Consider the following 26,754-nt stretch of genomic DNA (forward strand, 5'->3'; position numbering starts at 1 on the left):
AAAGCAAAGCATTTGGAAAGACGAGAGATACAGGCGAGGAGCAGCAGAAGATGCTTCTTATCGGAAAAACCTATCAGCCTTGGAAATCGTCGCTACGCTGTTGTAGTGTAGGTAACGAGTTTAACATTGTATTTTAATCATATGCTCCTATAACTTTTAAATAAATTCCCTTTATTGGGTTTTATTATGTATTTATTATATGTAGCCTTAAGTAGGCGATGTTTAGATAAACTGATACTTTTGTATGATTTATGCCATTTTAGGTCGGGAAGTCATTACGAATTAAACATCTTGTGAAGCACCAGGTGAAACAACGTTTACTTGAAGGTTGGTATACCATATCTGCTAATGTCTGTTAGTGGATATAATTTCATTGTTTATTCTTTGGAAATGGCATTTTATGATTAATTTCCAGTCATGTTTTTTTAAATTTGAATATAAATGAATTTGTCTTGTTTGTTTCTTGAATCTTTATATTATATCAGTTTCTACTTTTTCCTCTTTCTTCTACTTTCCTTTCATTTATTGTTTCTTCGTTCACACTTTTGTCTCATTTTAGGTATAAATCCTCCTAAATAGCTCTTTCAGAAAATTTAAAAAGTAAAACAAAAGTTAAATGATACACAGTGCAAAATGTTCCTACATATTTTGAAAGCGCCATACTTCTGGTTTGGTTGCAAAGTTTACAACACCATGTTAGTGCTGTCTTCTGCGTATAGAGTTTCTATTTTAGTGAAAATAGGATAAGCAAGGTAAAAGGTGACCATGTAGAGAGGGGAAAATATTCACTATCATTTCCTTCGCCGTGTATTATGATGTAATCATATTGAAGGTTCTTGTGAAGTAAAATATTACAACAAGTTATATGTTCTGAATGAGAGAGCATATGTTTGGGCTCGAAAATGTTGCATATTTGGGAACCAAGGGATTACTCTTCTGTTTCAAGAATTGGCTGATTTAGAAACATACAGTTTAGTTCATTGATGATACATTAATGTTCCGAGGAAGAGCTGTAGAATAGATAGTAAGTTTTATGTTGTATGCTTGTGCAGTGCATATAGAAAAATAACTTCTTTCATTGCTTGAACAACTAGAGACATTAAAGACTTATAATTTAGATCCCAAAATGAGAGATTTGCTGAATATGCTTCCTTCATTAGTTTCAAGTTCTAATGTTTGAATTCCCACATCGGTAGGGATATGGATTATTTGATTGTTATATGCTTTAGGGCAATCATCATCTCATGAGCTGGTTTTTGGGTTTCAGTTAGAAACAAGGACCATTATCTTATCAGATGTCAAGTCAAAGTTGTTGAAATTTGCCTTAGAACGAAGTTACTAGGACATAATTGATTACATGACCTGCTTCATTTTGCAATATTTAAGAGCATTTAGTGACAGGTCACATGGACATACCAAACAGAGATAGCCATGGAGTGAATCAAGAAGAAAGGAAGCTTGGTCAGAAGTTTCTTGTGGATGTTGATGCTTGGATGGATCTTCGAGCTGCTGGTAAATCTGACTGCTTATTGGACAATCTTTAAGTTATACTGATATATACCAGTGCATGATGATTTTGAGTTTGTTCAAATTTCAGTTTTGAGGGTTGAAATAGAACATAAAGAACTTAATTTCATAGCTTAAGAAATGAAATTTGTGAAATATCTTTGAAGTCGGTCGTGCCTTGACGCAGGCTGATATCAAATCATACAAACAAAAACCATGCACAAACTAAGTCCTGGACATTTAAGTAACAGGATTCTATTGCTCAAGAGGTCACTTTGAAGTTCCATTTTTTTATTTTTCTATATCAAACAATTTCCTTTCACAAGCTAGAAAGGTAGGAGGATTGAGTAGTTTCACCACAGCTAAACTGAGAGATGAATAGAACAGAACAGACAAGACTTCAATTTTGACTCAACTGAAAGAATATGTATGTGGGTACTCTTTTCTTCTTATATATTGGCAGGAAGTAGGGTCCAATTCATATAACAAATGAGCAGGTTTAAGATGCTATGCAACTCACATGTGAACGTCTGTCTTTGTTGTGCTGCAGAATGGTAGCCGTATTTTGAAACAACGCAGCAGATACATGCAATAGCAAATGATCGAAAGCAGAGAATGATTCTTTCTTGAAAGCACTTGCCAAATGTAAACTGAGGACATCTCTACACTTTCAGTTTAAGTAGATGATTATTGAGCAACACTAACTTTTGCATTTCAAGTTAATTCATTGTGCAAAAAACTTAAAGAGATGTCCGAGAAAACAAAATCAACCGAGACAGAGGCATGATTGGAGGAGACCAGAGAGCAAAGTCACCTATTCCAAAAATATATAAAAAGGGAATTTCGAATTTGGTTCTTCATATGCCCATTGCTCTTATGTTTTAGGGATTAATATTTTATTTAGGCAATTGTGCAGGATTTCCTATAAAGCATTTTTATTTTTCGGTCTGGTCTTGTTTTCTTAGATAGAAGAAAAAGGTATGCTTTTCTTCCATTAATTTTTTCCTCTTGCTTCCTTAACTTCTTTTACTTTGTTTGCTTAGATCTCTGCTGTTGGGTTTGCTTCTTCGTCTTTCTTCTATCACTGTCTTTGGTACTATTGCTTTTGAATTTCTTTGGTGACTTCTCGATTTCTCACTACTGAAAAGCAGAGGATTGGACACCTTCTTTGACTTACCTTTGTTTTCTCGGCCATGTATGTGTTTCAGAATAGAGTTTGCCGCATCTTGAATTTTGGGTAGTTTTTGGTTGGATTTTCAGTATGCATGTCTGTATCTTTTCCGTGATTTGGTCATGGGTATTTTTCTTCCTCACATTCACCGAATTTTACTTACATCTCCACAATATTCTTGAATGGGGTTTGTCTTTTGCTTTTAGTTAATTTTTGTTATCTTTGATGAACATTTCGATTGAACTGAATAGTTTGTCACTTATCTAATGTTTTCTTTTTAAATATAAAAATGAATTGGAGTTGATATTTCTTGAAGTAGCTTAGGTGAATTTATTCGGCAAAATGTTGATTCCAATGAACAGTTTTGCTTTAAAAATAATTCTTTCTTGGGTGAATTCTCCGTTTAACTAAAGCGTCTTATCAATAAATTCAAAAGGATTCCCTGTTCTCTTTTCATATTTCTTGGTGTTTTATTAATAATTTTCACCATATGTATTTGACAGTGAAGTTTTCGGATTTGATCTGTCCTCATTTTTGCTGAGCCACTCTATGTGTTGAATGTGGTGGCTATGGCTTGAGATAAATGGCGGGACTTGTTCCAAATTTATCATTCTGTCCATCACACGTGTATTATGATTTATTCCCAACAGTAGCTCCTTCTTTCACTTTAGAATTGCTTTACCTTTCACTTTTAGATTGTGCAGGTACTCATCTGAGAAAAAAGCTATTTCTCTCACAGGAAAAAAAGGTGCTCCCTCAATCCATTATTTAACTTCTTGCCTTTTTTTTTTTTTCTCTTTTGGTGGATTTCATTCCTCAGCTCCGATGGGCTTTTCTTCTTCTTACAGGCTCTTGGAACTCAAATTTGCTCGAGCGGAGAAAGCAGGAAAATACTTTGACTATTAGAGGTAAATTTTCGACTCTTTGGGTTCGATATGTTTAGTTAAAACACCAAATGGTTGTGTTCTATATTCCACGTTATGCTAAATTGACCTATGTGCTTTAAGATTATAAAAATTTCAACCTTAACAAATGAACTTTACAAAATACTTGGCATCAGATGTCTCATAACAAAAGAAAGATGGAAACAGCCCAAACTGAGCAGACAAGTGGACATTCATGTCTTTCTGCCAAGTCGTATAGCTTACTGGGAAACGCCAGCTGAAAAAAAGGTGGCACTTCTGAACTTCATAGTGTGATAGCGGGAAAGTTGCTATTTTCATTAGAGACATGCCGCCTTCTCGCTAGAATGATTGGTTGAATTAAACTCTACATTACATTAACAAACATGATCATACGTTTGTTAATGTGCGAAAGGTTATGCTTACCAATACTTTGTGTGCTCTTGTTAGCCGAGGGAGGCGGGAAGCTACCACTTCTCGAATAGAAGGTTCTCCTCTACTTTTTAAGTCAACTATTAATTCCTAAGAATATGCTGTAGGAGTAGTTTTGTGGTAGATGGGGGGATTTCATTAACTTGATGGCCAGATCTTGAAACACCAAATGCTGTGTGGTAGGATTTATATATGTGCAGGTCTATGAATTGCACTTCAATATGTGAGGAGTTGGCAGAAAATTGTGCTGAGTGTGGAACATAGAATTCATTTTGAGATGGAAACCTCATTCAACAATTGTTCTATTTTTTGTGCCAAATAAGACAAGGAGTCATTGAGATATGTTTATGTTTACAGTGTATTGATTTTTATACACACGTTTTCCCAGACTTAGTAGTCTGATGCAAATACACAGGTTATTTTAGACCTTTTAAGTTGTCTTGTCAATTTGCAATGTGCATTTCTGTAAGTTACTTTAACTTACCAGTTGTGCCAGAGTCGTATTCCAACAGTAATTCACTGGAAGATCGGCTTTTAGAATGTTCTGTCTTGATGCTATAATAATGTGAGCAAGACAAGGCTAAGTTGCTTGGATTCAAATAAAAATGTTACCTTTGTATTTCTATTTCACTATTATTACGGTGAGTCACAACCAGTGTTTTAAAAGGCGAGGGCGTAAGGCGGGGCGTTTTACGTCTGCCTCAGTGAGGCGTAAGCCCCGTGCCTCGGGGCGTAAGGGGTTTTAATTTTTAGTATTTTATAAAATGATATAATTATAATAAATACGTTTTAGTTTGAAGAAATGATAACTAATTTTCTGATAAAACGTCCTCATTACAAAAGAAGATTTTTCCTTATTTATATCTAGTTTACTTGTTTTGCTTCTTTTCTAGATGAAAAAGTTGGTGAGAGTCTTTTTTAAGGAAGCCCAATGGTTGGACGTCAATATATTCCAACATGTGAAGAGAATATGAAAAATGCACTTGTAAGTTGTGCCTATATGATGCTTTCAACAACTTCCTTAGTTGGTATGGAGGAATTTATAAGCAGAGAGACTTTTGAATGGATGATAAATGAACCTTTAATCGTTCGAGCTTCAGCAGTAATTAGCAGACTAATGGATGATATTGTTGGACATGAAGTAAGTACAACAACAGTATCTCAGTTACTATTTTATTTTTCCGGAAGTAGATATAGAGTAATCTCACTTAATATTTTGAAGGTTCATTGGCACAAAATAATAAAATAGACATATGTATACAGAAGGAAAAGAAATATATGAATTGGATTTGCTTCAACTAGTCTTGGAATATGAAAGATGAAAATGTTTAAATGTGTAACTATATTGAAGATATTGAAATGTATATATTTGATGTAGGAGGAACAACAAAGAGGACATGTAGCTTCAATAATTGAAAGCTACATGAAAGAGAGTGGAGTTTCAAAGCAAGAGGCATACATTGAGTTTCAGAAAGAAGTCACGAATGCATGGAAAGATAAATAGAGAATTCCTCCGTCCTACTGAAGTACCAATGTTTGTCCTCGAAAGAGCTTTGAATCTCGCACGTGTGATATACACTCTGTACCAAGAGAAAGATGGATACACAAACGCCAAAGGCAAACTTAAAGACATGATTAACTTGTTGTTTGTTGAATCTGTCAAAATATGATGCACCTTCTGAGAGCAAGTTGCCTCTACTTTATCAGGAAAAAGAGATCAGCAGTTGGATTGTCTTTTTACTCATGTTTCTTTTCAATAAAACATAACATGAAGTTGTACTATTTAGTCCTGTTTTTTCAATGTTTACTTTCGTGGTTATATCTATTACGTTCATGCTTTCAACTTTCACCTAAAGGTTAATACTAACATTCTTGTAGTATTTCATTTAACAAACTAAAATCCTTCAAAAAAATTCTCAGTCAGACAAAAAAGGTGCCTCTGTTAAGTTTCGAGTCTACGAAAACATCCGTTAAAATTTTCAAAGTTAACTATGAGTAAGTTTGGTACGAAGGAAAATATTTACTAAGTTGGGTTTTTTCATATTTTTCGGCATTTGGTAATTAGCAAAAAATACTGTCTCAAAAGCAAATATATGATCTAGGCAAACACTATTGGGGTTGACACGGGAGGTTAGGAGTGTGGGGGTGGTGGGGATGGGGGCTATGGGGTTAGTGGGGCGTGTTGTAGGGTGAGTATAAGATAATTAATGTAGATGAAATTTATAGAGCTTATTTTTCTCTACTTCCAGGATAAGGATAAGGTAGATGAAATTTATAAAATTAAAGCCTACAACTATTACATAGCCAAAAAATGAATTTACAACATTTCATTAGGCCCAACCCAATATACAATGAATCGCAAACAACAGCTATCTCAAATAAGAAGGGCCTAAAAGCAACAGGCCCGCGAAACATCACGTAGTGCCCAAGGCCCGTTTCTTTCAATTTTTTCTAAGTGTCGTCATGGTATACATGATATACCACTGGTATACTCATGGAAATAGAGCGCAAAACCCATGAAAGGGCATACCCTCTGTATACCTCAATATACAAATAGATATTTGACTGATATTAACCCTCAAACAACTTACTTAAATCACTCTAAACCCTTTAAACCTACCAGTAATCATACGATTTTCAACTTCATGTTTTAACTACTAAATAGGGCAAAACAAACCAATTCTAAGACTAGGCAGAACACAGAACATGGTGTCACATTAATCATTTAACGAGACAACAAAAGAAGAAAATTAAGCGAGTTTTTTTTAAGTAATGCCAAGGCGAGTGCAATGCAAAGCATATCAAATGTCATAACTCAGAAGACAGTAATGGCATGAACAAGGGAGCATGACAACTTCAAGATGGCTAAGCAAGCAACAACAACAAATGAGACAACCAGGGGAAGCAGTACAGACACGGGAATGATACAAGACAAGGCAGATGCCATAATCATCATATTCAAGATTTTAATTTCTAGTTCTTTTTAGGAGATAAACAGTTAAAATAGACAGGTAATGAATGATCTAGTCAAGGTTTTAGTTTTAAGCCAATCAAAAAACCAAAACCCGTATGCTAAGACCTTTCTGAACCCATTCACTACTCACCAGGGGTCACAAGGGGAAGTTCTTAATGTTGAAAGTCATTTCTGTGTCAGTTTTAGTTTAAACAAATCTAGATACCAATCAGATTCAAAGCACAGGTCCCTAAATGCTCCCTAAGTCCTTGAATTCTAGTTTAAGCTCCAGCATTTGATCCCAACGTTCTTAATCAATATCAAAAGCCATTTCAGTATATAAGCAGTTCCATAGAAAAACATTTGCAAGGTTTCAAAATGATGGCTTTCAACTCAGTGACAATCTCAGATAAGTTTGTCAAAAAGGTAGGATCAAGGAACAACCAAGCTAATCAACAAACAGGAAAAGCATCTTCATACTTTTTTAAACTTACAGCACCCTTACCAAGTTTCTTTTAAGTTATAGGTTTTTTTTAGTCTATTCATTTATCATTTTCAGTCCCTCAAACTTTGAAATGTGTTCCTAGTGACTTCAAACAAGTAAATTTGGATCAACCTCGGTTTAAAGTAATGATAATAGCCGAATGCGTGATTCAAACCATAGCAATTGTCACAAACTCCAATACTTAGGCATAATTCTGAAGGGAGAGTTTGATCTTAAACCAACTTTCAAGTCCTAGTATGGTTCAGTTTTTAAGGCCAACAGGGGAGGAGGACACATATGAAGCAATCTTAGATTTCACAAGCAATGAGTCACAAAAAGAAGCAAGCAACAGCTTTAGTCTTTATTTAGATTCCCACACCTAGTTTATTTAAGTGATCATATTGAGTAGAAAGGACCAACTAGTCTTTAAACAATTCCAAATGTAAAATGCCAGTCACAAGTAGCAAACCAACATGAATAAACAAATAACCAATACGAGGCAAGACAAACAAATACCGTAAGTCATAAGAAATCGGTGGTGAAAGAAACTTCAGGTGGGAGGGGTGACAGATTTCAAGAATTCAAAAGCCGAGACACGTAAAAGAAGAGTTCATGGTGTTGTCTTAGGTGCAGTGGAGATGATTCACTAGACAAGACTTAGTTTCAAACAAACCAACAAGGTCAAGTGCTAATATTACAAGCAAGTTAGGTACACACAAGATCACCTAAGCATGATTTCAGTTTTAGCACTACATTAAGTGTTACAAGTCCTGTAAGTTTAAATTAAAATCTTAAAGGATAATCTGGTTACAAACTACTCTATGAAACTTAGTATGGTCCAACAATGCAAGTAATGAACACATGGCTATCTATGTCAAGCATACAACTAAAGACAAATGCACAAAGAAAAGATGGCTTCAGTATCCACAAAGTGATCAAGAAAGGTTCATGTTACTTATCCTAGGTCACACAATGATATATTTATGAGCAATATGGGCAAACCGTGTATAAGGAACCAGATATGCAAGTTGCAGGATCAGACACAGGAAAAGAAAGACAGAAGGACTTGAATATTTGCTAGACTTAATTTCAAACTTCCTTTTAAGGCTTAAGCAGGATTCAAAAGGGGATGAAATATATGTAGGTGAGGCAAGGCAGACACAAGAACACAAAAATCCCTTTTGTAACCTTAACAAATTGTTCGATTATGTGTAGAAAAATCGAGATTCAAGTTTAAAAGGGTCTACAGATTGGTAGGTCTTTTGAAAAGCTATTTCTTGCAATCTTTTGAACAGAATTCAGTCTTTAAAGGATAGAAACAGGCTCAAACACAAATGAAACAGGTCTGCAGAGATTCAGATAATCTCTTTAGTCTAATTTTTTTTTTTTTAAAAAAAACAAGCAACACATCTCAATTTTCAATTTGGTGCACCTCATTAGCCTAGATTTCAGCTATCAACAATGGACACAAGGACACAGTCTCACTTTTAAGCTTTCAAAAAATAGTTTTAGACAAAGTCATTGACAACCAACTATGAGGCAGACCCTCAACAACATATACCTTGCTAAGAATCATGGCATTCAAAATTAATAAACTCAAATGAGCTAAAGTAGCCTCAAGGACTAAAATCTTCAGAATCTAAAAATAGCCAAAACAAGCAAGGTTGAAGATAAAGCCTCAGATCCTCAAATTAATCAGTATAACAGTAACCTATGAGCTAAAACAGAGGTTGTAGATAAAACCTCAGATTCTCAAATTAATCAGTATAACAGTAACCTATGAGCTAAAACAGACTTTCCTCCTTATTTCAAACCCTCTTTAAACACCAATGTCCACTAACAACCCCCCCCCCCCCCCCCCCCCAAATGCCTAACACTATTCTTGTAACATAAATAAGCCCTCTAATAGTTAACAACATAGAAGAAATACCAAACATAGTCCAATCTCCAATAAACAGATTTCAATACATAAGACAACTTAAAATAGAGTTTAGCAAACTGAAATAAACCCTAGGAGTAACTTCCAAATTTTAGAGCGAACACCGAAATAACAATACTAAGCATTGGACCAAACATTCATGCCATTTCAAATAGTAAACAAGTCTAAACACAGCATAATCAAAACTAAAAATAGGAAAAGAGGGTGAGTAGGATTTACCTTTATTTGGGGCAACCTAAAGATCAAAAGAGGGATTGAAATCCAAGCTTCAACACCAACTAAGTCCTTAATGCCTTTCTTCAAATTTTCAGAGAAAAATAGTTTTGTATTTCAAGTAGTATAGGTTATAGAATAGTGTATTTTAGTATTTTTCTATTGTATGTTGTAGTATATAGGATCATAGGCTTAGTATGTTTTTTTTTTTTTTTTTTTTTTTTGCTTTTTTAGGATATCAAAAATCTACCCTAGAATGATAACAATACTTTCTATATATAGGAAAATTCCAAGGTTTCAAGGGTAGAAAGGGTAAGGTCCGTCTCCCCAAAATAGAAATCCCCCCCCCCCCCCCCCCCCCAATTCCTCAAAAAATCAAAATTCACGAAAATAGGATAAGGGATTTTTGCAAAATTGTACAAATAGTACCATTATCCAATCAGGAGATGTACACCTCACAATACAAACAAAAATCCAACCCATTTGTACTAAACCTTAATTCAGAATGTGTAAATTCTAGGGAAGTCACTGAATAGTACGCCTAGTCACATATAAAACAAACAAAAATGGCGAATTAATGGTAATAATGAATAACAGGTAAAAATCCAAAACAAAACGTACTAAAATAGATACAAAACCCAAAAATCGTACTCAATTTGGACAGGTAATTACCCTAGGTTTCTTTTACCCGAATCCAATGAGAGTTTCCCCTTAAAAAACCCCCATTTAGTGTCATGGTGCTCAAGAAAACAGCAAGCTCGAAGGCTTCTGTCCATGGCTCCCATGACACGGGGAATTTTGGGGTATCATCCCAACTAGGGACTTGATTAAGCACAAAATACAAGTAAAACACAAAACTAATACTGATAATAGCCTTAAGACAGAGAGAGGAACAAAACCCCCGAATAATTAACCGTGAAATGGCCATGAAAATGGCTCGATGAAGATCGAAAACCCTATCACCTTTGTCGCCAGAAAATAGAGAGGAAGGGTCGGGCTAGGGATCTCGGAAAATGGGGGGGGGGGGGGGGGGGTGAAATTTTGTTTTAAAAACTTTTCATTCCCCCCCCCCCCTTTTTTTTTTAAACATACACCCCTTAAGTTTTAAAAAGAATTAATTCAAACCCCCCTCTTAATTCAAATTAAATAACAACTAAGTAATATAAACACATATATAACGAAATAAAATAGTTATTTTAGGCTAATAAAAAATTTAAAACTCGCAAATTTAGAATATTAGTTTCAAAACGAGCCTAATATTGATATAGTTCTGGATAATTTTAAGGATGTGAAAAATGCGGTAAAAAATGAACCGTAATTCGTATGTTGTTTCAATTGTTTAATTTCCCGAATTTAGACGGAGCAGGATACGCATTTCTTTTCTGACTTACATTTATGAGAATAAATAACTCGTAATTTTTTATAATTGTTAATTTTCTCAGAATAATAATTGAACGTCAATTTTTGCAATTTTCTCGGGATTTTTAAATTTTTGAAATTTTGAAAGGCATCTTTACTCCGTCTTGGACTTAGGAAATTTAAAAATTAGAATACGCATTTTATGAGGTGAAAATTCGGTGTCAACACCAGGCAAAGTGTTGTACAATTTCTGAACATCTCAAGTGTTGTTAATCATAAAATCTCTGACCTTCTTCTCAGCAGTGTTTCTTGTGATGAAATTTGGACAAAGTTGAGCAAGAGGTCCTATCTCAGTCCAGTTATCCCACCAAAAACTACACTCTCCATCATTGATCTCCCAAGTAATTTGATTTTCACACTTGCCTCTAGCCCACAGAAGATGCTTCCAAGCTTGAGAATTACCAGTGCACCACTTCTAACCAACATGATGCACTCTAAGACAATATTTAGCAATTAAGAAATCAGCCCATACAGACTTTTTGATTCTGAATTGCCACCATCTTTTCAAAGTAAAGGTATTGCTATTATCTTCCATACTTCTAATCACAATGGCTCGCATTCATTCTTTGGAAAACAAAGATTTTCTCAAGAAGCCCAATGATATTTATTTTTGCCATTAGCAGCACCCCAAAAGATATTACCCTTTTAGAAAGCACCTGCTCTGATACCAATTGATAGAACCGATGAATCCATCAGACCAGTTTAAAGGACCTGGTCCCTGAACTGTTTTCACAAATAAATACATAAAGTAACTAAGGCCAAATATGTACATGGAAAACTCCTTGCTCAAGGGATTAAAAACCACGACCTACCTCAGTAGGATTTCCAACTTCACTAAACTGAGCAATATTTCAGATTACAAACTTTTGGAACGTAGGAATTAGACTACTAATCCCTCCACTTACAATAACTCTATTGCAAGTACCTTCTTGACTAACTCTAGTCAAGCACCAAACTGATTCAACTAACTCTAGCTAAACCTTAATACCACTATGACTAACTCTAGCCAAGTGTTTACAGCAAAAGTTTGATAAAAACATAATACCTACAAAACCCTTCTTGAAGAAGTGTAGGTTTACAATGTAGAGATCATAAGGATAAAGACTAGACAACTCTAGGACTCAAAACATCTTCTGTTGTTGAGATCTAGTCCTTGAACTTGTCTTATCTTGAAAGCACAAAGAGCTGCACTTGTAAAGATCTGGACATTAAGTTTTTTAGGTGGTAGGTTAAATAATGCCAACATGTTGTTTAAATAGGAACTCAAATGAGAACATGTGAGGATCATGTGAGATGCATGTGACCTGAAAAGAGACGTTACACTGGTCTTTAGCATTTAGTATGCATACAGCTATCTTTGTTGTGGTACTGCCTGACAGAACAGTGCACACAGCTTTACAGCTTTCATGTGATGTACAGTCTTCAGGGGACCTGATCAAGGACTTGGTTTTTGGCATGCTTGTCAAATCATCAAAACTATAAAAAGTCATAACTCATCAGATGATGTCCGACGATTATTAAGTCTGTATGAAACAGCATATCTTAGGGTGCGCGGGGAGGAGATTCTTGAAGAAGCTCTTACCTTTACCACCACTCATCTCGAATCCATGGTCCCCAACTTGGACAATAAATCTCTTAGGGTTCAAGTTACAGAAGCCTTAAGGCAACCTATTCGTAAGACTGTACCAAGGGTAGGATCAACGAAATACATATCCATGCAAGAAAACAATGATGCACATGACGATTTGCTTTTAAAATTCCCAAAAATGGATTTTAACGCACTGCAATAGCTTCACTAGAGAGAGCTTAGCGAGCTTACAAGGTAGTCTATTATTTGGTCTATGTTTTGAATATGATACTTTTGGGTTGATGAAATAAAATTGAAATGCAATAAACCGTGTTCTTATGATGTAGATGGTGGAAAGACTTGGATTTTGCAAACAAATATCCATATGTAAGAGATAGACTGGCTGAATGTTACTTTTGGATATTAGGAGTGTATTTTGAGCCTCAGTATAGTTGTGCAAGAAAAATGATGACAAAAGTAATCAAGATGACCTCCATTATTGATGATACATATGATGCTTATGGAATCCTTGACGAACTTGTACGTTTCGCCAATGCGATCGAGAGGTAAATTAAGCTACATATAGTAATGTTCCTACAATCCTTCCCCCATTGATCAATGTGAAAATTCATGTCTTCCTGTTGTTACTCAGAATCATATGAGCGAATAACTTATATGGCCATCCAATTTTAGCAAATTAGATACTAATGTCATTACTATTTATTACATCAATAAAATCAATCAAGTTAGACTAGTTTATACACAAAGTTATTATAGTCAAAAAAGCTGAAGGGATAATTACTTAAACTTCCCCTCAAATTTGGCTTCACTTACGAATTCCTTTGTGGTTTATGATAAGAGAGTCATGCATAATATCATAAACTACAAATTAAAGGAAGTAAGTGTTATATGAAGTCAAACCTAAGGAGACTTTTATGTAACTATCCCTTTAGCTTTTGGCTACATTGACTTTGAGGGTAAACTAGTCTAACTTGAGTGATCACTTTGTTGATATACAATAAACATAAGTGATTTAGCAAATAATTTGCTATAGTTGGGGCACCATTTAAGTTATTCACTCTGAACTGCTTATATATACAAGACGTAAAAATCAACTTGTGATTTTGATAAATTTCTGAGTTTTAGATGGGACATTAGTGCTATTAATTCAGTACCGGCATATCTGAGACCTGCTTATCAAGCCCTTCTAGATGTTTATAGTGAAATGGAACATGTGTTAGCGAAAGAAGGTAAATCGGACCATGTCTACTATGCAAAAATATGAGGTAATATTCCTCAACCTTTTGTAACGACCCGTTTGGTCGTTATAATCTTTTCACATTTTTGCCTTTTCCAAGCATTGACTAGCGCATTTTGACCCGAAGTTGACTTCTAGGTAAACGGACCTTTTTCAAAAATCTGTCGATTTCGAGAGGTCCGGATGTTTGCTTATGACTTGTGTGTATATTTGGTTTGGTTCCTAATGCAGTTGGATGCATTTTGGGAATTGGATAGAAAATTGGAACTAAGGCATCGGGGGTTGACCCGGTCAACGAGATCTCCGTTGGAAATGTCGAGGCCACAAGCGCGTTCGTAGCATATTTTTGTGTGGGTCTGTGTATGTGGTTTGTGAGCAGATGGCCTCGGGAATGGCTTGGGATTTCGATTGAGACTTAGAAAAATTGGAGGGATTCTTGTACCTGCACTGATATGGCGGCACCAGTGCCGTCCCGGCGGCACCAGTGCCGTCCCGGGCCTTTCTTCGGTTGAGGTGCGTTGAGCGGGGCGGCCGTGAATTGTTGGCCGCCCGTTATGTGGCGGCCCTATGGGGCCTTAGTGGCACCGCTCGTAGCGGTTAGTTACCGCCGTGGCGGTGACGGGCAGTGTTTTCATTAAGTGTGATTTAAATAAGCCCTTAGACCCTCATTATTTCCCATTTCGAAATTAGAGATTTGGGGAACAGTTCTTGGAGATATTTTGGAGGCATTCTTGCAGGTAAATATTGCCTATTCCTTTACTCTTCCTTAATCACAATCATCCTAGATTTCCCCCTTCCCTTTAATAATCCCTTAGTGATGGAAGTTGAAAGAAGGTTTTGATAAATTTTTCCTTAGGCTCATGTATGAGGAAATTGATGATGTTTATGTTAGATTTTGACGAATCTAAGTTTATTAATCATATATCTTCCATTTCTAGTGTTGAATTTCGGAATCAAAGACTTAGGGTTTATACCCAAATTGGGGGTTTTGCTTGAAATAAAAAATTAGGCTAATCCTTGAGTTAAATCAGCAATTAGTGGTTGGGTTATGATCACCTAGTGCTTAATTTGATATTTTGCTTTCGAATTTTCCGTTTTACCCATGTGGGCCCGTTTCCCCAATTTCTAGGGCTAAAATTGACCTAATTTGAATAATAGCAATATTAGTATCATTCTTCATGATTTATAATATAGAATTCGATTATGCTTAGACTACTTTATTTTTGAGGTTTAGCGGAAAGGCAAGGCAAATGAGTGAGTTGTTGGTGCTGCGGTTCGGCCATCCAGGTAGGTTATGGCTTACCTTGGGTGAGACTTCGTATAGCGAAGCAAATATTTTAGATTATATTGTGGGTGACAGCATGTGAACCTTCGGGTATGAAGTCGGGTTGGATATTGCCTTAGGTTGGGCCACATTGTGTGTTGGGGCTATAGCCGCCCAGATTATGTGGATTTGATTGTTCTATTGTGCTTGATGCGGTGAGTCGTTGGTAGATATTGGATACATTTTATCATCTTGTTATGATATAGTTGGCATACCTATTGTTGGTATTTGTACTTGGATATTTTGTTGAGTCCCACTTTGTTGGTACTTGTGATTCGGTTATATTCTTGGCACCCATTGTTGGTACTTATGATTCGGTTATATTATACCCATTGATGGTATTTGTGATTCGGATATGGTTGACTTTTGTTGTTGGTACTTGTGCTATTGAGCATGATTATTGATGTGATTCATGCATTGCACGCCTTTCACTCTATTTTCATGATATGCTATCGAGATATTGATGATATTTGATGAAACACTTGATGAGGGCGGCCTCGCTTTACTTGAGTGACGTGAGATGGCCGGTGTATCGATGTTCATCCGGAATCGTTGATTGAGTGAAATTGATACTTGATAAAACTGCGCACTTGGAGTGACGTGAGATGGCCGATGCTCAGTGATCAATTTCGAAATCGTTGTTGCATGGCCGATATCGATGTTAGTTCAAATCGTTGTTAGTGCATGGACTCGCGCGTCCCCGTGGGTGGTGCCGGTGAGAACCCACAATGGGCAAAAGATCAAGGTCTCGTGCCCCGTACGGTTGGGCAAAAATCGAGATGGGTGGCATTTAGACTTCGCGAATCATGTTGGGTTGTGCTACCGAGACGTTGATATTTCCGTTCGGAGTACTGATACGCTCAAATTACACCTTTAATTAGCGTAAGGCGGACGATGTCAAATATAGTAACCTAACAAGGTTAGGGTCGAATCTCACAGGGAATATGGTGTGAAAAGGTTACTAAATTCGTAGAATGCTTAATTTAGGTATAATGTCTTAATCCGATGATTTTTTGTAAAGGTTGGTTGTTTATGACTAATAGCTAACTAATTGCTTTGGATTGTAATTTATGGTAAAAGAAACCAAGGCTGTGTCCCCTTTTGATAAGGTGTATGATCATGGGTATTGATCTTGATATACTTCTAATGGATCATTACATGAATGCACTTAACCTCTATGAATCTCTCTATTTTCAATAAATAAAGATTATTTCTTTCTATGATTTTCCCAAATATAAGAAAGTGAATATTGAAGAATGGTTAATTGTGCCAAGTAAATTCTTCTTATTCCTAAGTGAATTTATTAAAATAAGTTTAAAGCTTTGAGTTCTTGCTATTTATTCTCACCAAACCCTAATTGTTTTCTGAAACAAATCAAGATTTATGGCTTTAATCAATGTTTGCAACCATTAATTATGAATGAAGAATGAAGAATAAATAAACCCCAATAATCCATTATGTGTATATCAATAACAAACCCAATCACAAAACACCCATCATTGGGTTCACAACCCTAGTAAGGGAATTTAGCTACTCATGACAAAGAACAAGAAACAAGAAATTGAAGAATTCATAATTGCTTACTTTGGATGGAAAGAGGAATTGAAAATACTTGAATTGATGTTTTGAATCTCCAAAGTAAAGAGAGTATTTAATTGCTCTAAGCCAAAAGTTAAGAGAATAATAACTGGTACGAAATAAAACCCTACATTGTACTATTTATAGGTTTTGAAATGTAAAAGTTATAGAATTACACTTTGGTCCCCGACGACACAAAATACGGTCCGTATTTCACATTACGGACCGTAAACTGGTTTACGCCTTGGTTTTGCTTCAACATTTAGGCTGCTGCAACATCAGGGATTACGGACCGTATTTTGATTTACGGTCCGTATTCTGCTTGATCGTCTTTCAACTTGTAAAACTTCAACTTTCTGCCAAGTGTCTAAATGCTAAATACGCTTTGAAATACGGACCGTAAAGTGGAATACGGTCCGTAAAAGTTGTTCGTATTTCACCATCTTCTCAGCATGACTTTCTGGTTTTGCTTATCTTTAAATACGCCCAAGGAATACGGCCTGTATTTGAGAATGCAGCCAATATTTTATCATCAAGGCCAAACTCTGCACTTCAACAGTTTTCATCCCAAAATTGCTCCATTACCTGAAAAACACTAAAAACACATTAAATTGCCACTAACTTGCTTAAAAACAAGTAAAACTTCTAGTAAAAAGGCCTTGGATGTGCCATAATTTTCTGGCACATCAAGTACATGTGTACACCGCATTTGCGTGGCATTGCATTGCATTCATACCATTATTGCATTGCATTGCATTGCATTATGACTTAATTGAGATGCTTGGTGATTGTATTGTGATGTTGGATTGGATTGGATTGGATATATTCGGACTTGGCATATTTGGGATTAGATGCTTTACATAGGCGATGACGGATACTTGGAATTGATTACATTGTCTTATACTTGTTGGTTTATTTGCTTATCTGCGTTATCATCTGAGTTGTGCTAGCTATGCTTAGTCGTCCAATGATGCCTACCGATCTTAGTTGTTTGTCTTGACACACTTCTTTGCGTTCTTTTATGAATGCGAGTATCGAGTTGGATCCACTTTTGTGACGCGTAGGCGATAGTCACTTCGATACTCATTCTCGAGTTTCCGGGGTGAGCATGGCCGTCCATTTGCCTTGAAGACTTTCCTATCTTATGTCTATTTTATTCGGAGACATAGACACTTATGTATTAGTATCCCAGATTGTATTATTTCTCTTAGATGCTCTTACATTATTCAGACTAGACCCTAGGGTGGTGGGGGGGGGGGGGTGTTGTTATTATTCCGCACTTTTCTACTACCTATATATATATATTGTGAGACTTACGTATTTATTCTATTCCGTTGCTTAATTTTATTCTTTGTGTACTTATTCATGTTTTGGGTTGAGGGTTCGCTTACTGAGGTGGGAAGGTAAGTGCCTGCACGACTCAGGAAAATTAGGTCGTGATACTTATAACCCTCGTAAATCAGTTAGTTGAATTGAAAGACACGAATTTTTTGTGAAAAGAAAATTAAAAGCTCTCATTCCAGGAGAAGACAATACGTACTATCTAATTTACTTCTAATTATTTTGTAGATGAAGAAGTTGGTGAGAGCCTATTTTAAAGAAGCCCAATGGTTGGACGCTGGCTTACCCCGAAATGTGAGGAGCATATGAAGAATGCACTTGTAAGTTGTGGCTATATGACGGCCGCAACAACTTCCTTAATGGGCATGGAGGAATTTATCAGCAGAGAGACTTTTGAATATATGATAAATGAGCCTTTGATAGTTCGTGTTGCGTCAGTAATTAACAGAGAAATGGATGACATTGTTGGACATGAATTAAGTATAACAGCTATATCTCAAATATTTTCCCTCAAAAGATAGAGAATTTAGAAGGTAAAATAGTAAAATAGACCTTCCAAATACATTACAGATTAAAATGCTAGCTTTTTTGGCCTAATCCATGTAGCAACTTCGTACAGGTATAAATTAACTAATCCATATTTGTTATATATATATATATATATATTGTAAGGTGTTGTACTAAGGATATTGCAATCTGTTTCATGTAGGACGAACAAGAAAGAGGACATGTAGCTTCAACTATTGAATGCTACATGAAAGAGTATGGAGCTTCAAAGCAAGAGGCATACGCTAAGCATCACGAAGAAATCATCTATGGATGGAAGGACATAAACAAAGAACTCCTCCGTCCAACTGAAGTACCAATGTTTGTCCTTGAACTGAGTTTTAAATTTCACACGTGTGATGGACACTATGTATAAAAAGGAAGATGGATACACAAACTCTAAAGGCAAACTTAAAAACATGATCAACTTGTTACTGGTTGAATCTGTCAAGACATGAAGATAATGATGCGGATGCACCTTTGGTCAAGTATTAATTTAGAGCAAAATAAGGCATACAAATTGGGATCTTTCTATTTGAGTGCGGTTGATAATTTATGGGGTGTTTATTTATACCACTAGTTTCTGAGCACGTGCAATACAAATATATTACATGGGGTAAAAGACTAAAAACAATTAAAAGAAAAACAAAATAAATAGCTACATTGCAGCTTCCCCTTCTCTTTAAGCAGATTGCTACGAAGAAGATCCTCTGACGAATCTAGAAAAAATCATAGCGTATTTCAATAGCCTTAACTTTGACGTGTTAGAATTTTATTAATTTTAATATGTGGCCCAATTAATGTAAAGCCCATAACTAATATTTAATGAAAAATATATGTCGTCCGATTAAAGATCGATATCACTTGATGGACGTACGGATTAAGTTCCTCAATCTCTCTATAAACCGTCCTCCCTCCACCCATTAGGGTGACCACGAAAACCCTCTACATCTTTTCCATTATTTGAACCAATAATCTTCGTAGACGAAAGACATTATTGCATTGAATGTATAATAGTGATTTACTGTATTGCTTTCAAAAATCACGTTACGGCGCCGGTAATGAATTCTTGTTCAAAAGGGTTTGGGCTCCCTTCCAGTACCTCATCCCTCCATTTCATCCAATTCCATCCTAAAAATTTTACACGTGTCCCCATAAAAAATAAATGATCCAGATCTCTTTAGTTAACCCAAGTAATTTAACTCCGGTTAGATCTTCTCTTTCCCTCTCTCCTTATTCAAAAACCCGTACTTCCTCGTCAATACTAGAACTCATTCCTCTGTTTGCCTTGCACGTAATCCAACACTTTGCCATAACAAAAAATTGCGGCTTTCTAGAGAAGATAAAAAATTAAAGTGCTGGTAGAATTAGTTGTTCAAGTTGCTTTCTTGGAGAGTCAATTGGTAAGGAAAAATTGAGGGTCCTCTTCACTGTCGATACATATTTGGGAAAACAGAGCTAAAATAACATTAAATTTTAGCTGCAAATCAATCTAGTCTGTACACAAGTTCAAGCTTATTTGGAGTTCTCAACAATATATCCATATTTTTTAAACTGGGTTTGCTTTATTATCTAAAGATTTTTCAATTTAGAACATAGATTTGAAAAGAGAACATAATTCGCGTGGCTGCTAATTTGAGACTTCACAATGGAGCAATATTTGATTTTCACGATCGAATTGCGTTTACATTGATCGTTCTCTACGTTTGAGAGATTTGAGCGGAAAGAGAAGGAATTCTTATTGGCTGTGGAGAGGAGAGAGGGAAAGAGAAGATCTGACCAGAGTTAAATTACTTAGGTTAACTAAAGAGATCTAGACCATTTATTTCCCATGATGACACGCGTAACGGTTTTAGGGTAGGACTAGCTGAAATGGAGGGATGGGGTACTGGAGGGGAGCTAAATCCGTTCAAAAGGGCCTACAAGCTTTTGTTGTTTCTATTGATTTGCACTTAAGATTGAATTCATTTATTTAATTACGGAAGGAATACAAAATTATTATATAAAAGATATAACAGGCAATCATTGAAGTATTGCTTTCTGTATGTATAAGAAACTAAATTAGGTCTAAATCGATATGGCTTGGCAACATATTTGTTTTAGTCTCAGATTTAATCAAAATCCTTTTAAGGATATTAGGTATATCTTTTTTCAGCCGCTAAGACACATTCAAATTCTAATTTTATACAACACGTATAATTTTCAAATCTGCTAAAGGTGTTTGGTTGCTTTTAAGTTTTGTTGTTAAGCCTACAGTTAAGGTGATAAGGTTTTAGCCCATTAAGTGATCGATGTTTCATTATAAAAGATTCTGGAATGTATATATTTTGTACTTACACGCATTTAATCCCTCATGATGCATTAGCTGTGATTTAATTCTTATATGTGATATCATGAAAAGTGTTATTTACATTAAGTAATAGTTAGTGTATGTGTATAAAGTTGCATCTAGTTTGTTAGTCACCAAAATGGCTAAACTAGAATGTCTAATATTTACACATGCATTATATTCATGTTAACATTATGCATGTACTAATGTTCATATAGTTTGTTAGTCACTAAAGTGGCCGAACTAGTATGTTAAGAAAAATATGCATGCATAAAATTTTGATTTATCCATTAAACTAATGAAATGCCAATTACTGAAAATAAATGGATAAATTGACTTTCACTATTGCTAGAACTTAAGGATTTGTAAATCAATCACAGTGGTAGTCTATTCAACAACCTCTACTTCCAATGCCAAAACAGTGCAGCCACGTGTAAGAAAGCATTCTTATAAACTAATCACATACCCTATTGAATTTTGGGATCCGACTCCTCTCTTTTTCTCTTCTCTTCATTTTTCCTAAGTTCTTACTTGAATGAGAGAATGTGTCATAGTTAACAAATAATGGTTAAGATTTAATTAACCAAACTAAGGTTTTATTATTCTAACTATGATCAAAACCTTAGTTTGGTTAATTGAATCTCAACGATTATTTGTTAACTATGACACAAGTCTCTCATCCAAGTAAGAACTTGGGAAAAATGGAGAGAAGAGAAATGGAAAGGAGTCGGATCTTGAATTTTGATTGTTGCATCAAATATGAATGGACAAGAATGTACACAATGGTCACCGTCCAAAAACTTTCAAACTCATACTTCCATCCTAACATAAAATATGGAGTTGTAGTCGAAGATTAATTAGAGAAGAATAAAGAGATACCACGTGAAGGAAAGTAAAGAGAAAAATGAACAGGGAATATCTTAGTTTCTCGATTCATAAATTATTCCATTGAATAATATAGGGACAGTGACGGTTTTAACCCCAAACGGTGGCTTTGCACCTGTTGCTAGGCCTAGCGTCTTTTTGTGTTTGGAGCGGTTGCTTCGCATAGTTTTTTCCTTTTAATTTACAATTTATAATTCAGAAGTAGGGTATTCAGGTTTATAGGGGTATTTATATAATTTAATTTTCAAGTTAGGGAGTTCATGCTTTTAATATAAAATAGATAGATGATGATGATTATACCGATGCACTTATGTCAATGAGGGTCATTCTATAGCATGTTTCATGTTGCAAAATCTCCTTAGCATTTCTATGTTTAACAGTGTTAGCTTAGGTTTTCAAAGTTAGGAAACAGAGAGAGCTTATTGCTTGTCCCTCCTTGTTCTGCTACCACTACTTCCATCCTTCAGCAACTTTTTACATTTTTACTTGTAATTCTTCAGATTTATAATGCCCCTGACTAGACAAGGCCAGAATAATTTTCTTTACTGGTAGTAATTTGATACTTTTAGTTGTTCAAGTTGGCTAAATAGCTGCTTGGAAGTTGGTGGCAACAAATCCCACCAACATAATCTGGTCCTCCAACTCCAAGGGGTAAAATTATTAGTTTTGGACATGCTACCTGAAAACATTAACCAGAAAGATTAAGTTACTATATGTAATAATTCTGCAGCTTGTAATATTTAACTGTGTTTATACTTGGGGGGTGTTCAGGGGCGGATCAAGGGCCCGCCGTGGGTGTTCGGGTGAACACCCTCGGCAAAAAATTGCACCATATATATAAGGTTTTTTTTCATTTTTTATGTACATATATAAATTTTGAACACCCTAAAAACAAGAAAAAAGGTTGGTTCAGTAGTTTAGGGTGTTCAAAATTCACCTTGAGATTCCTCCAAGTTCAAACCCCAGTAACTACATTTTTAGTTTTTGAACCCCCTCAATGAAAATCCTAGATCCGCCACTGGGTGTGTTTGGTATGAAGGAAAACCTTTTTCAATTTTCTCATGTTCGTTTGGTCAAAATTTTTGGAAAACATTTTCTTTAGTAGAACAAGTTCTGGGGAAAAATGATTTCCCTATTCAAAGTAGGGAAAACAAGTCCACAATTGACATTTCACCAACCACCCTACCACCACTCAACCACCAAACCCCAACAACTCCCACAACCCCACGCACTCCACCCTAATTTTTTTTTGAAAGTTTTTAACTTGTTTTATATTTGGGTTTTCTACACCACCCATCCCCCACCTCCAAATTTATTTTTTTCCTTAAAAAAAAAGTTTTAAAAAGTTTTTTTGTTTGGTTTTTTACACCACCTCACCCCCCTCCCCCGCCCCACCCGCACCAACACCTCACTACCCCCTCCAAAAACAATTTTTTTTTTTAAAAAAAATGTTTTGATTATTTTTTTAATTTTGGTTTTCTACGACTCCCCCCTCCCCCCCTCCAAAAAAATTAATTTTATTAAAAGAAAAAGTTTTGAAAAGTTTTTTTTTTTTTGGTTTTCTACCACACCCCCTTCAAAAAAAGTAACTTTTTTAAAAAAAAAAATTGAAAAGTTTATTTTATTTTGGTTTTCTACGACACCCCGTCCCCACCCACTCCCCCAATCACCCTCCGACCCCTCCCCACCACCCACTCCAAAACAATTTTGAAAAATTTTCTTTTTGGATTTTCTATACCCCCACCCTCCCCTCGTACCCCCTCCCGAATTTTTTACATATATAATTTTACCTTTATAAAAATGAAAAGTTTGCGTGGTTAAATTTGGGGTGGCGTGGGTGTTGGGGGTGGGGTTGGGTGAAGATGAAGTGCGTGAAGGGTGGTGGTTGGGTGGGGATGGGATTTGGTTGTAGGGTGGGTGGGGTGTGGTGGGTGTGGTATGGGGTGGTGGTGTTGGGGGGCATGGGTGGTATCTTCCGAAAAATATTTTCTACTAACTAACCAAACATGAGAAAATAAGTATGAAATTCACTTATTTTTCACTACCCAACCGAACATGATAAAATAAGTAGAAATTCACTTTTTTCCCCGGAACACATTTTTCAGGAAAACATTTTCCTCCATAACGAACACATCCTTAGTGTTCCATGATTTTCCTGAATTATAAACCCTGATATGGTTACATTGGTCATAAAATTAACACCTTTTATATCTGAACTCGAAGGAAATCATATTTGGTATTAAGATTGTGGGGCTAAAATAGTTGAAAGATACTTTTGACGTGGTGTGATAATGTCGCTTTGGGTCAAATCGCACGATTTTCCTCAATAAACCTCACACCATTAAGAATACCATATAATTAGCTTCTTTTTCTATTCAGCTATCAAAGTGGACTTTTTTCACACACTTAACAATCTCCCTCGAACTAAGTTCTACATGTTCCATCACGCCGTGGGCTTATCTAGAGATTAACAGTGTGCCACCACATCAACCGAATATTTATGGCCACCAAAGTTCGATGCTTCTTTTTTGTAGATGCGTCTCCAAAGCTACATACACATACGGGTAAAGTAGTAAATAAGTCCGTAGACGGGCAAAGGCAATAAGTCGGGCCCATTTTTGGTTAATGTAATGAAGTTGAACTCAAAATTGGTCAATCGAAACAAAGCATCTTTCAGCCAAAGAATCATAACTTTACCAATCAAAAGGGAAGGGAGATCTACACATAATTCATATATCAGGCCACTATCACTTGTGTAGAGTTTACTTCCAGATATTCGTGTTCATTATATATGGAACTTGTCCAAAGTTGAGAATATAGAATAATGAACAGATAACTTAATTATCAAAAGGAATTAGAATAAATGCTCCTCAAAACTTTAGCTGACGGAAAGTTTTTCAAAAATGATAGAGCTATTAATGTGAAGAATCTCCGGGGCCAAAACTTGTATAAATAGATATCAGATGAAATTGTATATAAATCACCGACCAAATGAAATGATTTAAACAATGCATCTTTTTTATTTTTTATTGTTAAAATGTTGCTTCTTCCCCAGTAAAACATAAACCCATGCTCGATGTGTCGATATGCTCAATGCCTCGATCTGATACTGGGAAGCACAAAAAATCAAGATAGCATCCGCAAAAAACCGATGTTAAGTCTACAAAAGTAAGATCGAAAAATCACAAAAAGAAGAAGACTAGGAGTGGTTGGTAATTTGGTATTTTGCATCTGATATGGAGAAATTAGCAGAAGTGATTCTCGTCCCATCTCCGCCAATGGGCCATGTTGCTCAAATGGTAGCGTTAGCAAAACTCTTAATCCATCGAAACCATCTGCTCTCAATCACCATCCTCATTATGAAACTCCTCGACTACATCGATGCACTCAGTGGCTCCTTCGTCGACTCAATGGCTGCTTCATCTACTTTTAATCGCCTTCGCTTAGTCCATTTGCCAGCTGCGGATCCAACCCCCGAATGGAGCTCCAAAACCCGAGTACATTTCTTCTATAGATTAGTCCAAAGCCAGAAATCTCACATCAGGGACTTCTTGATAAGCAGTCAACGTCACCCACTCGGGAATTTCATTGTTGACATGTTATGCGCTCATCCATTGGTAGATCTAGCTGAGGAATTGGGGATACCAAGCTATGTGTTTTTCACCTCGCCAGCTACTTTTCTTCGACTGATGCTTCATTTCCAGGTTCTTGAAGATGGAGCACCACAAGGATGTTCCCGAATTTAAAAACTCCGACAGTCCGTTGTCGTTTCCAAGCTATGTCAACCCACTTCCTGCCACCGTGTTGTCAACGAATCTAGTCGACAGAGACACGTGGCTAATAAGTGGGTTCCTCGAATTCGCTCGTGCATACGGAAAAGCCAAAGGCATTATCATTAACAGAAATGCACTCCTTGGATGCTTGCAATAACAACTTATCAAAATCTGGACAGGTCCCATCCATCTATCCAGTGGGTCCAATTATGAACCAGTCAACGGAAATAACAGAGTGGCTGGATAACTAGCCACCGCATTCGGTAGTACTCCTCTGCTTCAGAAGCCAGGGGAGCTTCCCTGTGGAGCAAGTGAAAGAAATTGCTTTAGCTCTAGAGCAAAGCCCCTGCCAGTTCTTGTGGTCTTTACGCTGCTCCCCTGAAGATAACAATGCCCGATTTCCTGGTGAATACATGAGCTATTCTGAAATCTTGCCTGAAGGATTTCTAGAGCGGACGGAGAAGAAAGGGAAAGTAGCGGGATGGGTTCCACAATTGAAGTTGTTATCCCATGAAGCAATCGGAGGATTCGTGTCACACTGTGGGTGGAATTCAATACTCGAAAGCATATGGTTTGGGGTGCCTATAGCGACGTGGCCATTGTACTCAGAACAGCAGGGAAATGCGTTTCAGTTAGTGAAAGAAATGGGAAACGCGGTGGAGATTACTGTGAGAGAAGTTGATCAGCCCATGATAACTGCACAAGCCATAGAAAAAGGGATAAGGGAATTGATGGAAACTAGCAAACAAGTAAGAGATAAGGCAAAGGAGATGAAAGAGAAGAGCAGGGCTAGTATAATGGAAGGTGGATCTTCATACTTGTCCTTTGGGAAACTTATCCATGAAATACTGGAAAACACATCCACTATTAGAAAATGTGAACCAGATTTTTAGTACACTCCAAGGTTTTGTAGGCAAAGAGGATGTTTTTAGCTAGTATTATCTGGTATTGGATACGATTTGATCTTTTTAACAATGTTATTGAGAAAATAAAACCAAAGCTCATATTACATGCATTAGTGTAAATAGAGGAACATATTATTTGGTACGACGTGGCGGAGCCAAAATTTTCGCCGAGGGGGTTCAAAATATAAAAAAGTAAACATACAAAGAAGCCTAAGGGGGTTCAACGCCT

General features: G+C 36.2%; 1 protein-coding gene and 2 pseudogenes across 1 annotated transcript; all 3 read left to right on the forward strand.

Moving 5' to 3' along the window:
- The first annotated feature begins 4,905 nt into the window (after positions 1 to 4,905).
- LOC132051861 (sesquiterpene synthase 12-like) lies at positions 4,906 to 5,801 on the forward strand. The gene is made up of 2 exons (XM_059443114.1): positions 4,906 to 5,152; positions 5,390 to 5,801. The coding sequence occupies exons 1-2, from the start codon at positions 4,943 to 4,945 to the stop codon at positions 5,513 to 5,515; spliced, it is 336 nt and encodes a 111-aa protein (XP_059299097.1). The 5' UTR covers positions 4,906 to 4,942; the 3' UTR covers positions 5,516 to 5,801.
- A 4,385-nt stretch (positions 5,802 to 10,186) lies between these two features.
- LOC132053839 (terpene synthase 9-like) lies at positions 10,187 to 19,091 on the forward strand (annotated as a pseudogene).
- Positions 19,092 to 25,083: 5,992 nt separating this feature from the next.
- Positions 25,084 to 26,513, forward strand: LOC132053840 (anthocyanidin 3-O-glucosyltransferase 2-like; annotated as a pseudogene).
- The last annotated feature ends 241 nt before the right edge of the window (positions 26,514 to 26,754 follow it).

This window comes from Lycium ferocissimum, chromosome 4, assembly GCF_029784015.1.
Source record: "Lycium ferocissimum isolate CSIRO_LF1 chromosome 4, AGI_CSIRO_Lferr_CH_V1, whole genome shotgun sequence".
NCBI lineage: Eukaryota > Viridiplantae > Streptophyta > Magnoliopsida > Solanales > Solanaceae > Lycium > Lycium ferocissimum.